This window comes from Eulemur rufifrons, chromosome 5 (genome assembly GCF_041146395.1).
Source record: "Eulemur rufifrons isolate Redbay chromosome 5, OSU_ERuf_1, whole genome shotgun sequence".
NCBI classification, from domain to species: domain Eukaryota; kingdom Metazoa; phylum Chordata; class Mammalia; order Primates; family Lemuridae; genus Eulemur; species Eulemur rufifrons.
Window position 1 is genome coordinate 8425188 of NC_090987.1, and position 17494 is coordinate 8442681.

At 33.5% G+C, this 17494-nt stretch overlaps 1 protein-coding gene across 1 annotated transcript in view; it reads right to left on the reverse strand.

Moving 5' to 3' along the window:
- Nucleotides 1–4003: 4003 nt before the first annotated feature.
- Nucleotides 4004–17494, reverse strand: part of CDH7 (cadherin 7) — a 100983-nt gene continuing 87492 nt past the window's right edge. Inside the window, exons 10-11 of the mRNA XM_069467884.1 lie at nt 16055–16306; nt 4004–4497 (exon numbers count right to left, since the gene is read on the reverse strand). Of these exons, the coding sequence (XP_069323985.1) occupies nt 4004–4497; nt 16055–16306 (746 nt within the window). The remainder of the gene's footprint in view (nt 4498–16054; nt 16307–17494) is intronic.

Consider the following 17494-nt stretch of genomic DNA (forward strand, 5'->3'; position numbering starts at 1 on the left):
ACGTCAACTGATGTCAAATTGAAAGTGTGAAGATTAATATTTACAGCTAGTGTAAACTTTAAGATATTTAAATAAATGGTTTTGCCTCTTGCAATATATTTAAATTAATTTTAAGCTCTTTTAGATTTTATATTTCAATATAAATGCTAACACTATTTGCATTTGGATTTCTTTGGGCATGTGGGTCATATCACAAATGTCACTCATACCTTGTACAACTATACCATTTACATGAAAATAATTGACTATGTCTGCTTATCATCCAATATAGTAAATGTAATTGTATATGAAGATAAAATAATTTAAAACATTCTCCGAGGACAGAGTGACAAGGCAGCTATCATCACTTAAACACTATTGCTTCCTGCATGTATCTTGTAATCATCTACAACTGCAGTCAGCCTCAGTGGAGCTTCATGGCAAAGGAAAAAGTTTACCAGATCCATCTGGTGATTGCTTGTAGAAAGATAGAAAGATCTACTTATTGCCTCCAAATTATTGCCAATTTTTTTTTTTTATGTCTCCTTTCTGATTTTGGTCAGTAGCTGATCTTGGAATATTGCTTTAAAAGAGAGACTAATCTGTAAATCGAGATTGATAATTTAGGTTTGATTTTTGAAAGTTCACATTCTGTTATTTTTCTTTTCTTTTTTTTTGTTCCAGAGACAGGGTCTTGCTCTATCACTCGGGCTAGGGTGCGGTGGTGCGATCATAGTTCATTGCAGCCTTGAACTCCTGGGCTCAAGTGATTCTCCTGCCTCAGCCTCCCAAGTGGCTGGAGAAAGCCCATTTTCTTCATAAGATTTGGTTCTCACAATTTTTATGCTGATTTAAAATAATGCAATGGTAACAATTCAGAATAGGGACTTCGGTGTATTTCTTTGACATAAATAGTAACAAGTGAAATTCAGCTAACTTTTCAAAAAATTAAATTGCTTAAAATGGGCATTATTTTGTGTACCCTGAGTTTCTATTGGTGCCTCTGTATGGATAAATGGAATATATTTAAATTTATTGACTTCCTGAACTGTACTCAAAATTGTTAACTTATCGCTTCCCATAATGAAATCCTTTCCCTTTTTTACACCTAGTTGCAAGGATTTGATACCGGTAAATCACTACCACATGCATCTATATTGAATAATGGAATATAGCATAAGTTTCTTTCATGTCATTATTTGATATTCTATTCATTCATACTATATTTATAATCGCAAGTTTTCCTTTATGCTGGTAAACATTTAATAACTTTTTCTCCAGAAAAAAGGGTAGTCTTTGCAGCTTACTGTGGTGGTCTATGATATCACTGTACGTGGAGTGGAGAAGAGATGTGCAATAATTGGTTTTTGGGAGCTGGTTCTAGCTGGTTCCAGCACAACACTGAATTTAAGCTATTAGATAACAGATATTTATTTAAATGATTTTTTAAAAAAAATTTCCTAACTACCTTTAAGACTGATTTTATCAATTAACTGTTCCAATGTCTGTTTTTAAAACAAAGCCCGTCTCTGAAGTATTATGTCAGATAATCATATATAACATTAAATTTCAGGAAAAAATAAAACTAAAATAAACAACAACAAATTTACCATCATTACAATTAAACTGAGAATACTTCATATAAATTCTATCTACATTAAAAACATTCTTCTAGCCATCTCAAGCAATTTTTTAAAATACCAATGAATCAAGTTTAATATTTCATTGAAATAATCTGCCACACATAAATAATAATTGGGTTTATGTAAGCACTTTAAATCATTATTTAAATTTGAGCCTTTTATTTCCTAATCTATTACTGGCAAATATGAAAAAAAATTTAAAAAGAGAGAATAAATACATTTTAAAAGGAAAGAAAGCAAGGTGAATGATGTGATATTTCTTTTTTAAAATACATCCAAACCTTCATTTAGTGATATGTGCAACAATCAGCAGTTTTGAGAACATAATCCAAAGGTACTAAACTACTTTATTTTCTTGCAGACAACGAGGGGATTATTACAAACTGTTTTCTCAGCACCTTCCTGACTTCACATCCATAAAATTCCTGCACCGCAATCTGATTTCATTGAATTGGGTAAGTGTACTGTTTTTTTATTAGAAAAACTTGTATGTATGACTAAAAGTCATGAATAGTACTCCGTTATAAAATTGGGTTTTTATATATCCACATTAATACAGCAAGAAGTGTATCTATTTAGTCATAAAACAATGTCTTCAAACTTTATTCAAATTAGAGAACTGTTTGCAGATAATCAAATTTATTGAATTATTTATTTTTATGAAGCTGAAGGCCACTTTTACATACTTCATTTCTAAAGTTGGGCTGCAAGTTTACAGAATCCTTTAAAATTTTTCTTTGTGTAATCAACATATTATTTCAGCATCTGCCTTTCAGAAGGAAGCACTTTTAGAACACAAATTTCTACATAGTGTTTACTATCTGTAAATTTATTAAGAACCCAACAATGAATCATTCTGAAAAGGAGTAAGGAAGGAAAAAATAAATCCATTCTTACTTGAATATATGCACATTAAACTAGTATTAATCTAGGAAAAAATAATAGGTAGAAATATTATTTTGGTCATGAAAGTCTTACTCTAAGAAGCTCATCTCAAACTTGAACACATATGATTACTTGTAATTGTCTTCCTCACTTTGGCACATCTAAACCACATAGAAATTATACATCTCTTGGTTAATTTTTGAGGGACATGTTTGCATTAGAACTTAAAGATGGGTTTTGAAATTTATCACATTATATTGTTTAAGATATAAAAAATTTTCAATCTTTCACTCAATATGTTTACAGCAAAAATGTCAGGGAACAGATTCTTGAAAGTCTTTGGAGCATGTAGAACTCATGACCTTGAAAAATAAATCTTGCATCAAAGAAGATCTCAATTCTTTCTGAAGTCTTTCTAAAATACAAATATTTTATTCCAATGTTTTGACATTCTAATGGCTCAGAAGAACAATTTATTTGTCCTTGTAGCTGTGCTCCTCTTTGAGATGTGAACTGCAACAGGGCTCAATTGCTTCACTATTATTTCTCCATTTCCATGCTTCATTTCCTTCACGTAGCTCAGGCTGGAGAAAAATCAGCATGTTCTGATGAGTTTAATACCATGAGGCAGTAAGATGGACCTGAATTTAGTGGAGATTGGAGCTCCAAAATAAATATAACACCATGTGTCAAATAAAAAAGAAAAGATATTCTCCTGTACAAATCAGAAGAGATAATAAAGATCAACGAATAGACAGCAACTTTTTCTTTAAGTCATACCTACACAAGCATCTCAAAACTATTGCAAACTTTAAAAATTATTTACCTTTTTCTTATTTGGAACACCTCATAATTTATTTGATAAACAAGGGTTTATGTTGTCTTAAACCAAATTTTACTGGCTTTTATTGAAGGGTTTTCATATAGGGAGGATTTTCTGAGAATTTGTATATTGCTAAATAAAATATTTTTGCTAACCAACAGCAATAAAATTCTGCTGGATTCTATAACATAGCAAGCTAAAAAGCATTGCTGTAAATTAAATTTGTCCCAAGTTTTTATATGCAAGAAGTTCCAGGATTTTTCAATAGCACATCGTGTTCTATTCCTCTTACTGACCGAACCGTAAAGGTATGCACAAGGCATCCTTGACTCACTGACAACACAGGGCACTACTTACTCATAGAGGTTGGGTGCCTTTGCAGGTATATGAGAGTTGCTATCTATTCACAAACCACTAAGCATTTCTTTTTATCAAAAAACCTTCAAATGCTCAGAGTCTGTGGTCAGTAAAGTCCCTTAGGTAAGTCTAATGAAGATATGCTTCACCAAGGCAGAAACCTAAACAGGTAAAAACGGAGAAATATTTACAACCATTTTTCTCCAGCAAGTGGAGTTCTTGTTTTCTGTAAGTAGTTGGTTGGTTTTTTTTTTTTTTTTTTTTTTTTTCCCGCTGTTACTTTTTCTTCAGTACATTTCAAAGTAAGGTGTCAAGGCTATGAGTACAAGCTCTCTTGGCCAGTCCCATACATGTCTGCAAGTCGTTTAAAACGAGGTCCCCAGTCACTCAGGTAGTCATAGTTCTGATCAGAGTTTGAGCTGATGGAATCTAAAGAGCTCAGTGATTCGGCCACGGAACCGTTGCCCTCAAATGCGTACGTCTGCAAAGAATCGTACGGGGGAGCGCCGGGGTCAACATCGGCTTCTTTCAGTCTTTCCCAAATAAATTCCCTAAAAATGACATTATCTGGGATGCTTTTAAAAGTCGGTCGACTCAGGAACTGAATTTCTGGAGTCACATCCCTCCGGGTCTTGGTGTCTCGGATGACATTGAGGTTTCTCAGTGCAGCCATGTCAAAAGCTTCTGTGTCTTCCTCTCCCCCGCCCTCGTCATCGTATCTAACGATATTTTCTCTGATATCTCTCTCTTCATCAAAAATAAGGGGCTCTTTTTTCCGTCTTCTCATAGTGACGATGAGAAGGATCAACACTAAAACAATGAGACAACAATGGGAAAGTTTCAGTAAACTCACCACCTGAGCCTCCTCATGGCAAAATTAGGTCTGTGATGTTGACTTACAGATTTTCTTCCCTTTAAAGAGAAATGAATTGGCCACCTACTTACAAGGGAATTCACAGCAGTAGATGTGCTAAAATTGCTAAAATGGCTTTAAAATAGAACACTTTTATACATCAAGGAACCCTTTTCCACACCTGTTCAGAATTGATGTCTCCCTCTTTAACGTAACCTCTAAAGCATTTGATAGAACAAATTGAAGACCCAGTTCAGAATAAATACAATAATTTCAAAGCCATGAAACACAAAGGGATTTTTGAACTCCTTAATTGCTGGAAAGGTGAAGTGACATTCGTAAATATTTTGTGTCTAATTTAACAACTGCAATTTCAGAAGGAAATGGATTACAGCATTTGGTCAGGTTCTTTGAAGAAATGCCTAGTCCTTGTCTATGAAAGTCAACTGTTAAATAAAATCCAGCATGTCACGCCATTGACAAAGATTAAAAGCTTCTCTATAATAAATTGAGTCCCACTTTCATGTATAAAATACTGAACTTGGTCTTTATACATTATATCTAGAGACAGAACACAGATTGTGAGATTTCAGCATCACTCAAAGATAGATTTAAGAAATAAACCTTTAATGCTAGGAATTTTTCTTCCTATGTTAAAACTAATAATTAAATCTTAAAGCATGTGGTTGCATTAGAAGGCAAAGGAGAACAATTACACTGTCTGTTCTTTGGGCTAAAACGAACAATATATCCTGTGTATTTTCCCTTAGTATATGCTGATAAGGAGACTGCTCTGGCTAGCAAGTGACTGAATGTTCCCTAAATTGAGAACACGTTAAATTTTATGGCCCCTTGAATTATGTTGAAAAGAGGAGGATAAAAAAGGTGTTCCTGAATTTTGGAATTTAAAAACATAAATTAATGAGTTATTAAATCTTTAATTATTTGTCTATAAATATAATACCATTTAACAATTATTATTGCATTAAGTTTTTTTTTTTTTTGGAAGATCTAACAGCCCAAAATATGCAGTAAGTGGATTGTTTGGGGGTACATTATTCTTGTCATATTTTTAAAAGGGGGCTTGAAATACTTACATTTAAAGCATCTTGTAAACTCTTTACTTTGGCATTAAGAGTACATTTGAAAATAAAAATAGAAAACCAAGAAAGATACCAGTGTAAGTCAGTATAATTAAATACAGTAACGAGGGCTGAGGCATACTCAATTCTCCACCTCAGTCTACTTTCAAAAACCAAAAAGCAAAGTACTTATTTAATTTTAAATAAAATGAATTAATCTTTTTATTAATTTAAATTAAAAAATTATTCTTTCTGAAGTATTTGCCATCTGCTTTACCATCATCAAAAGAAATGTGACTGATGAAAACAATTGTATTGGATATCATTATAAAAACAATTGTTTTTGTGGCACTTTCCTTTCCTTTTGTATTTGATCCTGGCCTATTGTTCATCTCATAATCTTTCTACTTTATAGATGGATGGCCTACTGTTGAGCAATTGAGATACATTTCTGAGCTTTTCTGGCAGCCTTCTCATACTGCATTGGCAGATATACCTATTCTCTTTTTTGCTCCTATTTAATGCATTTGGATACTTTCAACCAGCTTTACCAAAATGGCAGATATAAAAGTTATTGCTTGCTTATCTTTCTGTTCCCATAAGTAGTCTGGTACTCACCTTCCTTTCCTGTTAAGTGGCTTGTCCCTTCTTTCTACTGAGAATTAACACTGCCACCACTCCAAGGCCTTATAGTTTTCAGGGTACATGTCAGAATGACACAGGAGAAGAAACTTCAGCTTTGGTGTTGAGAAAGCCTTGTTCAACCTTTCCATATGTTAGCTGTGTGCTATTGGGACAAGTAACTAACTGATCCTACCTATGTATGATAATATCAGCCAACTTCAATTTTCATAGGGGGTATTAACGAGATAAAGAGTTTTGAAAATAATATAAGCAGAATTAGCAGAATTTCAGGCACTTATAGGTGTTCACTGTTATCTTCTGGTCTACCAAGAACATTAATTCAAAATTCCATAAACATAACACCTGAACATATTGTGTTTTCCTTTAAAGAAGGAAAAACAAAGAACATAATTAAATAACAAACAAAGTAGAAAGTGAGAAAGTGTACCAAATATGGCTAGGCGTGTGTACTGAAGATGAAACGAGAGACAGAAAAGGTGGTAAGGTGAGAAATGAAGATCCACGCATAGGACATATGATTTAAAATCCTCAGTTCTCCAGAGCGATGGTTGTCTCAGATGCATGAAACAACCTATTGATGGCCAGTGTAATTAAAAGCAACAATGGGTAAGGCACACTCCACTTCAGTCTTCCTTCAAAGCCTTGGCACTTTCTGTAACACTGTAAACTGGTACTTTCATAGAAGGTAACTGACAAATAAAGCCTGAGGTTGACAAGAGCAAGATCTCAAGTGGTAATTGCTTATTCAAAGAAAGAAACATCAGTTATTTTTACGACACATGGAAGAATAAAATAATGATTTTAGTTTTATATACAACTTTAGTTTCTGAAATCTTTCACATAGTTCCCCCCAAATAAAAGTAATTACAGTAGAAACAAAGTGGGATCTAGTAAGGCTTCTTAGTGAGAATCAAATGGAGTAAAGCAGAGAATGGAGAAGGGAGTATTAGGAGAAGAATGATGGGGTGCACAGGTGGAGGCAGGCAAAAAATGAGAAATCTATTACACATGTTAAACAGCAAAATTGAAGGGGAGAAATGTCCAATGAGAGAAAAGGGGTATAAGAAATAGGTGAACATAAGAATAAGTGAGGATTTAAAGAGGGTAAGAGTTATGTAATAATTAATTTAATTCAGTGTCTAAGTAGGCAGAACATTTCAAGATTCTCAGTTCTTTCACATAATTATAATGAACTTTGCCATATATACACATATATCAATAAATTTGTTATATTCTATTGTAAATGTATTTCATACTACTGATACACTTGCTTTTGATGTTCAAGTATTCAACAAAAGTGAAATCTGAAAGCACCCATGGGTATCTCAGCCCACGGGTACAATACACATCAAGGATAGTAATATCTTAGGGATTTTGCCTTATTTCCCAATTTTGCTCAAAGCGATGAGAAATGTGAAGTATTTTGGAAGGTGAGGCAATTTAACATTTCAACAACTTGAGAGAAGATTAATTTCTAACTACTCGAATACATATGAGAAATAAATTTTAATCTCTTAGAATAAGTATTAACTGCTCTTCAGGGACTATGGTGATAATCTCTGTATTAAGAAGAATATTTTCTGCCTAAGTAAGAACAAGATTATATATTTTAAGAGGTTTCATCATTTATCTTTTTGGTCATATGGACTCTACTTCTGAATGGATACAGGAGAAAAGATTTAAGTAGAGTTGAAGTCTAGCCATGTGATACTTACATTGTTCTGGTTGTTCATGAATTTATAGGAACTTCCTCATAGTAATTTTATGAAGATTCAGTGAGTTTATATTCATAAAGTACTTAAATAGTGCTACACATAGTATGCGCTATCTGTTTATGTTCAATAATAAGTTATGTACTGTAAACTTTTATGTACCGTCTTATACAATTCAGGTCCAATTCTTTTGAGTCTTGCTAAAATTTGAGTCATGGAACTGGTAAACAGAAAGAAATGAAATCTTTACCCTGACCTCACTTATTCAAATATGTGGGAAAGGTTGAAAATTTTATAGTGGGTTGTGATAAATAATATTCATTAATTAATTTAAAATATTTTTGTCTATATGTAGCCTATGCTCAGCCCTAAGAATATACTGGTTAAAAAGAGAGGGAGAGAGAACGTGACAATGATCATTACTCTCGAGGTGCTTCCATACTTGACCAAAGCAGATTAACATATATATATTTCCAAATTGTGATAAGTACTACAAAAGATATAAACAAATATTGGGCCGGGCGTGGTGGCTCACGCCTGTAATCCTAGCACTCTGGGAGGCCGAGGTGGGCGGATCGTTTGAGCTCAGGAGTTCGAGACTAGCCTGAGCAAGAGCGAGACCCCACCTCTACTAAAAATAGAAAGAAATTATATGGACAGCTAAAAATATATATAGAAAAAATTAGCCGGGCATGGTGGCGCATGCCTGTAGTCCCAGCTACTCGGGAGGCTGAGACAGGAGGATCGCTTAAGCTCAGGAGTTTGAGGTTGCTGTGAGCTAGGCTGATGCCACGGCACTCACTCTAGCCTGGGCAACAGAGTGAGACTCTGTCTCAAAAAAAAAAAAAAAAAAAAAAAAAAAAAAAAAGATATAAACAAATATTATGATGTGAAACAGTGGGTGTAAAGGGTGCCTTTTAATCATAGTGGTGAAGATGTTCTTCCTCAGTAGGTAACACTGAACCTGGGACATAAAAGACAATCTAAGCCTAACAGGCAAAAGAATATAGGGAGAATGTTTTAGGAAAAGGGTGGCAGGTTTGAAAATAATGGGAAGAAAGACCCCGTGGCTCTTCCTGCTGGGTGAGCGAAGGATCAGACAGCCTGATACCTTAGAGAGGCGGGCAGGTGGCAGAACGTGCTTTGCTTTGTGGACCGTGAGAAACATTTGGATTTTATGTAAGTACATTTGATGCTTCTGAAATGTTTCAAGCAAAGAAGTAAAATAATTTATGTTTTAAAAAGTAAAATTATAGGAAAAATACAGAAGCACCAGCACAGTCTGGTTGTGATCAGAAAAAAATGTCATTAGAAGTGACATCTAAGCAAAGATCTAAAGGATAAGTAGAAATCAACTTGTCATTTTGTCTGGATTTATTTGCCATGGAATCAGAGATACATGCCGATTCTCAGTAACAAAAAGTCAAACTTTTAACTTTTACTATGGACCCACTCTACTACCTATTTTCACAAAGGATAAATAAAGATTTGTAATTGACATAATCCAGGTACGTGATTGAGATAAATTAGATATCAACTAAAACATTTTAACTGAATTTTAAACTGATAATAATTAGTATCCTTCACATCTCTTCTGCAATATTTTCTTTATCTATCTACTTTTAGTCATACATTCTGATTTTTTTTTTCTTGAACCCTTATATAGTTCCATGGCTATTAAACTGAAAATAAAATTTAAATACTTTTAACCTCTGTCATATCCATTTTCCTGAGACATTAAAGAAATAGACTGAATCTCAGAAAAATGTCCTAAAAATGTAGAATCTTGAGAAATTGAGAAATCACAGTCCAATGGAGATACTCCTATAAATGACAAAAATTAAAACCAATATTCTTTTCCATAAATGAGTACATTCAAATCATTCATGCTTCATTCAGCATGCATATATGGGATGCCTTGTATATGTTAGATCAGCATTTTAATATGTGCTATATATATAATAAAATAATGTTCAGTTCCTGCCTCCAAAAGCAGGAGTCTACTGGAGTAGATGGACAAGGAGACAAACTAATGCAGCAGACAAATCACCTCTGACGGATGCCCTAAGACACAAGGTGTCTTAGGTGGGGCTCTTAGGAGCAGCACCTAACCTTGGCTCAGAAGCCAAGGAAGTGAGTCTTGCATACCGAAGGAGTAAACCACTTGTGGATCCCACAGAGAGGTAATTCCAGGCAGAAGGAGCAAGGCAGGTTAGAAAAAGTAAGACAAAACAGAATCAGTATGAGAAAAAGCAACTCATGCAATTTGGCTAAAGTACACCTTGTAAGGGAAATAAGGTTGAACTGGGAGGGAGCAGTCTGCTGATGGATTGTCTGCGATTTTAGTTCTTAGACAATGAGGAGTCATGAAAATATTATTTTAAGCTGGGGTTGTCACATCTTGTTTGATTGTAAAAAGCTTGCCTTGCAGTTCTGATGGATTGGCTTTGATAGAGAATGAGACAGTTGCCATAATTGAGGAGAGAAAAGATGGACGCTGGACAAAATCAGGTGCAAAAACAGGGAGATAAATGAATTGATTCAAGAACCAAAAAAGTAAAATTAAAAATACTCAGGGCTGAGGCAGGAGGATTGCTTGAGGTCAAGAGTTCAAGACCAGCCTGAGCAAGAGCAAGACCCTATCTCTACAAAAAATACAAAAATTAGCCAAGCATGGTGGTGCATACCTGTAGTCCCAGCTACTCTGGAGTCTGAGGCAGGAGGATCGTTTGAGCTCAGGAGTTTGAGGTTGCAGTGAGCTATGATGATGCTACTACATGCTAGCTTGGGAGACAGAGCAAGACCCTGTCTCAAATAAATAAATAAATAACAGGGCAAAGGGAGAATGAAATGGACAAACATTCTTGGTATGTATATCCCTGAGACTTGAATCATATTGGAGAAATAAATATACTGCACTCTAACCAGGGCATCAGAACAAGACCCTTTCTCAAAAAAAGAAAAAAAAAAAAAAAAAAAGGTACTTAGGGACTACTTGACTATGGAGGGTGGAAGAGAGAAGAAGGAAGCCTGGCTGATTCCACTCAGAAAAACATATAGGTAGAAAATAAACCAGAAAAAGAGGCAGGAATGTAGGAGAATTGTTCAGGATTTGATATTTCTGTTGAGATTTCTATTTTCAGCTCTCCAGTAGAACAAGGAACCAAAGATTTGGAAATCATACATAAAGGAGACAATTTTTTCCATTTTTCAAGACAGGAAAAAGTTTTACTATAACTAAAATGGATCTTATCTTTCCCAAAACAAGTATCACAATTTTTTTTTTTTTAAATGTGAGAGTTAGAAAGATTTTACTTTAGTCTCAGTTAAGATAGAGAAAAACTTTCCTAAGTACTTAAAACTTTTCTAAATGTTTTATGCACAGAGACAATTTGTGTAATTTTATTTTGGTTATACTGAAATATAACCTCAAATTTAACATACACAATTCTAAATGTGTTCTCTGGAGGCTGAAAGTAATTGGAAGATACTATAAATTAGACCCAGAATTAACCAAAGAAATGATAAAACTGCTATGTGAAACAGATAAAAAATACTGCTGCCTCTAATTTGGCAGTGCCAGACTGTGATATCCACAGACTTATAGACATTTCCCCCAAACACACAGGTCATTCATGTTGGAAAACACATATGGAAAAATACTTTATAAAGAACATTCAGAAAGCAGCCTTGCCTGTATTTGGGTTCTAACTCTAACATTCATTCACCCTAGAACTTTGTGCATATTTCCTTTAAGTTGTAGTTTTCTTATATGAAAAGTGGGTATAATAATAATTGTCTAGGGGATTTATGAGAATTAGATAATGTTTGTAAAGCACTTAAGCTAATGTCTAGCACATAGTATGAGCTTATGAAATGTAATTTTTTTTTATTGTGTTCATGCTTGTTTGAGAGAGGAACACATGTGTTACCATAAATTAGCTAACTGTAGTCTGCCCATTATTATCTCAGGACTGCTATGTCAATTATGTTCTATCATTATAGATTATGACGGGGATATGTTTTTTACATAGTGCTACCATTTTTTTCTCAGCAATTGAATATATATTTTTTACTTCAGTAACGTTCACTATCACTTACAAAACCAGGAAAGTATTTTTCCTGTGGAACAAACTCATGAGCAGCCACAGTTACTGGAAACCAAATATAGTTTAGTACCTGGTACTAAAAGGTGCACTTGATCAGGGAAGAAAAGTGAAAAAACCCATGACAGCTAAACGACAAGCTGACCATCCCAGACACACTGGAAGAGCTTGAGTCTCATGTAGTGAACAGTGAGTTTCTACAAACACCTTATTTAACCTGAATTTATGAAACTAGGCCAGTCTAACTAATCCCAATTGTGTCAGAAGAGCAAAGAGCTGGAAGAAATGCTACAGGACTTCAATTACTTGGACCTCAAAGTCCAAGTAGGAAGACAACAAAACTTAATATAGTAAATTCAGTGGCAGCTTTAGTGTGAAGAAAACAGCTTCTTTGTGTAGAGGAACAGAAAGAATCTAGCTATAATATCCTCAGAATAGATGTATAATATTAAATATTGAAACCATAGTTAAAAACAAAGCTGAAATTCTTCCTCTTTATTTTTGAAAAATACACTGGAGTAATAGTTTAATGTGTCAGTTATTCATAGTATTTTTTTCTTTAAAAAGTGCTTTTAGCCTGGTGGAAAAATTATATATCAACAGATATGAATTTAACTATGATAAAAATACATAATTAAATTGCCATTGGTGTCAGTGATGGGTCATAAGTTTTATTCAAGCTTTAGAATACTAGAGCATCTTGCCATATATTGATACATTTTTTCTGCATGAAAAATAATTAAGGCACCTAACTGATTACCATAAAATTTGAATATGGCAATGTGTCTTATTCAAGCTCTATTTGGTGTAAATAAAGGCAACCTCATGTTCTAATATTTAGATCATCTGTTTCATTCAGAGAATTCAGGTGCAGATAAAACAGAGTAGTAAGAACAAGAGTGAGAATTAGAGAAAAGTCAGAAAATAGTCCATCATAAAGTTAGAAGAATACAGACAGAGGGGAAGACTGACAAATCCAACTTCAGATAACATGAATTTCAAATGTGAAACATGATGACGTGAATTTCAGGACTATGTGAGAGTAACAATTTTTATATTTTTCAAGTCATGTTTCCTTTGTAGTTTAATCCAAAAATGGTGATTGAGAACAAAGAGATCTAGAATCTTATCCCATCATAGCCACTAACTTGTTATATTAATAAAAACCCCTGCAAATCATTGAACCTAACTGTACCTCAATCTACTCCCCTCTATAAAGTGTAGAAGTTTGGGTTGGAATCGATTTCTGGGATGCCTTCCAGCATTAAACTTCTGGGAACCTTCCATGCATTCCCTCTGTCATGTTACAGGTAGCTTTAACTTGTCATATCTCTGGAACACAAACGTACCATGTAGTGAAGTATACTTTTTTTAAGCCCAGGTGCTTCTACAGTTTCATCCTTAATTGAACTTGATTCTCAAGTTCTTCTTCTCCATTCCCACCTCCTCATCTTCCTTTTTTCTATTAATATTCATTCAGAAGTCTGAAAGGGTTTGAGTTACCAATCCTGAGATCTAATGTCTGGGGAAAAGATTCACACTACTTTTTGAGGTGTTGTAAAGAATGAGTCATTTGTGCATTAGAAATCAAGTTCCATGTCAGGCTGTGTACACCACCTGCAACCCTGTGAATACTTCAATCTTGCTGTCCTCAGCACCTATGGTGTGAAAATCCAGAGCCGATAATAGTGGTGACAGAACCAAAAGGATATAAAAATTCCTGATTATCTGCTTGTAAAAACTTAGGACATAAGACACAGAGACCACACTTTTGAGCTAAAATGCTAGCATTTGAAGATACTGATTCTTGTGTAGTCACTATAAAAATGAAAACTGCAGGCAGAAGCCCACAGTTCCAAACTGTATTCCAGTGCAATAGGCTCTGGATTGACTTATGTTTTTGGAGATTTGCAGCAACTTTTAAAAAATGAATAAAATATAGGACATAACAACCTAATCCTTAGACACAGAAGAGGCATTCCAAACCTAGTGTCTACTTAAGCAGTATGTTCAAATTTAATAGAAAGAGTAGTCATACTTACCTAAATGTTGACAAAATCTCTCAAACCATTATAGACACAAACACACACACACACTCATACATAGTATACCCAAGAATGAAATCTAATAAAATTCTATTTCATTTACTTTCAGAAAGAACCAGTTGATGATTCTTAACTAATTAGAATGGTCAAGTAACCTAAGTTGCAAGAAACCCCCAAGTCACAGGTGAAAGTATTTACTAAAAGTAAAATAAGCTTCATCAGACAGACACTCATTAAAAAAGCAAAAGTCAATTCACTATTGAGGATAATGAAAATGTGGGTAATACAATTTTATCTTATCTTTAAAATACAGTATTATCTAAGGTGCGTGTAATAAACTGGTTAGCTTAAGTTTAAATAGTCTTCCACACACCATCTACCTATGCTTTCATTACCTTTTCTGTGATTTTAAGCTAATGAATGAGTATTTAAATATGAAGGGAAATTTTTTAATCTTCTTGTGTAGGTTATTCTGCTACTATAAAATAAATATGCAATTTACTAATGCATCTTTATTATTATGTTTTGGAATCCAGTAGACCAATAAAATGTTTGAAATGGTTCCACCCTTTTCAAACTTTATTCTAGTCCCTTATCAGGCACCAATTGAGAATCATTTGCCATTTCTAGTGAATTTCTGAAAGTTTCTGCACATATATGAACTTCTATTGAAAAAAGCAGTTTAATTATTTGCTTCTAGATTGATTTGCTTAGCTAAAGTTATTGAAAGTAATAATTTCCATTTTTATTAGACTATTTACAATGTATTGCTTACTAGGTCCTAGCTTAGAATTTTTGCTTCTTCAATAACACTTAAAATTTAGTAAATGTTCACTATATGGTAGGTACTCTTCTTTACATGAATTACATGAATTATTTCTTTATAAGAAAGTAGGCACTGTTATTTTCATGAATTATCTCATTTAATTATCACAACAAACATATGAGGCTAGTTCTGTTATTTTCCCCTTTTAGGGTAAGAAGCCATCTATAGAGGAATTAACATTCCCCTCATGACAAACTAGTGTATGTTGGTGGCAAAATAAAACCTGGGTTTACCTAACTCCACCAATATAGTTTTTAAACATTATAAAATGCTAACAGCCATTGTAAGTGCTCCTGTTATAAAAAAAAAATATGCTATAAATGGGTTTAGAAATTCTATTAGACTCCAAGGAAACACACAATATAGTGTCAGGTGAAATATTAAGAGCTTGTTGTCCTTGTTATAGGAAGTTACACTGTGAAGGAAAATGTTGCTTTCGGAATAAACCCATTACCCAATGTCCACGTTGGATGTCTCCCAATTTTTAAAAGGATGCTGTATAATCTCTTACAAAACTGCAATTCTAATATGAGAGATAAATCTAATTTAACCAAATAATAAATTAATCATTAAGAAGTACAATTAAATAGGTTAGTACTTAGGAAATTATGACGTTTGCATTGCTGAAATTGTAGTCTTTTAAAATGTGCAAATAATTTAAGCCACTGTAAATATTTTCTCAAAAAGGTAGACTATAAAGCCATAATTTTCTAAAGTAAGCACATTATCAAAAAAATCTGGAAAATGTTCTCTCTAGTCTACTGCATCTCCTCTGTAGAGTGTTCTAAAGCTAAGAGCTGGGATAAGTTAAATTTTTTAAAAAATTGAAAAACATCAATTTTAAGCATAAGCTATACTATTTATCTGCAGTGCTATTTTGAAAATAAAATTAATATTTTTTTCTGACTTATACTTTAAATTTATCACTGGAAAGTATGGCCAACAATTGTATTACTTAATGAGCAAAACACCATCCAGTGGAATATTTACTTTCTCCAAAAGGTACTACAAAGAAATGGAGAAGAAAATAGGAAAGTTGTGACACATTTTTATCGTTTTGACTGCTCTTACAAAGCAAGCCCTGGAAATATTACCTACCCAATAATGTCAAGACACAGGCGAGGATTGCTATCAGGGCTCCCGTACTGAGGCCGGCAGGTAAGACGTAGGCCTCCGCATTGCAGGTCTGGGCTATGCCATCGGCATCACAGTCACAGACACGGATAGTGAGGGTGTTGGTGCTGCTAAGTGAAGGGGATCCACTGTCCACAATGAAAACCGGCAGATAGTAAACTGATTGCTCCTGTCTCCTGAAGCCATTTCTCCTGGTTAGTATCGAGGCTGTGTTATCTAGGATAAAGAAAGCAAATATGTAACACAAGATTTCTGATGGAATCTGCCTCTCCAAACTTTAGTTAAATCACTCTGTTTACTTTGATTCTTTAATTAGGGAAAGCTCTGGAGTTGCAGATCTTTTTTATTCAACAATTTCCCTTGAGTTCCTTTGGACAGAGAGACATATTCCTGGTGTAATACATTTTTAAGATACCTATGTTATTCTACACAGTTATAGCCAAAGAAGTAGTTATAAAGCAAAACCAAATATGAAAATGTTTATGCATCACTTATTGCATGAAGTGCAACTTTGTAAAAACTACCCTAATAATTAAAAATTAAAAAGCAAACAAAAAAATTCAAACCATATACTTACAGAAAAGATAGTAAAAATTAAGAGGTTAAATATTTTTGAGGCATCATCATATAGCACAGATAAAATTTTCAATCATTTCTTTGACAAGTTTCAAGCTTAATATAGAAGCAAGTAAAATAAACCACTTTAGCTTTATTTAAATGGAGTACATAGAAAAGGACATTCAGAAAAGGAATTGTTATATAGTTTTAGAAAATTCTATATTAGTATTTATAGTTACTGCATGTATATAAACATTTTATCAGTGATAAAACAGGTCATTTGTGCTTAATTTATATTCAATATAATATATCAGCTAAACAATTATAGTAATTATAAATTTTTAAAAGCGATGAATAAGTCTCTACAATATCATAACTGTGATTTCTATGTCAGAAATAGATTTTTTACCTGTTAGCAATTTTTTCAACTAACTTGTCTTAACCAATTAGAGAATTATGGGATTCTTACAATTTATAGCTATTAATGAAAATATAAAGGAAATGAAGGAAGATCAGGACCATAGTTTCATTCAGTGTGCTTATGTGTATATATTCCAAACTGTCAAAAAAGATATTTATCCAATGATGGCATGAAAGAATTAACAATACTGTAATGAAAGAGCAAGCTGAAATCTATTCCGTCTCAAATAGCATAAAATAGCTAGCTTACATCAGACTGCAGAAAATATATTACATGCAATTATAGATGAGAAAGTATAATAATAAAACTGACTTTCAGATTCCACCTGGCAGGATTTTATATAAACAAATATTTTATTTTAAAAAATATGAATTTGAGAAGTTACTCACTGTAAAGGCAAGCCTGAAATTGTTGAAAAGTATTGT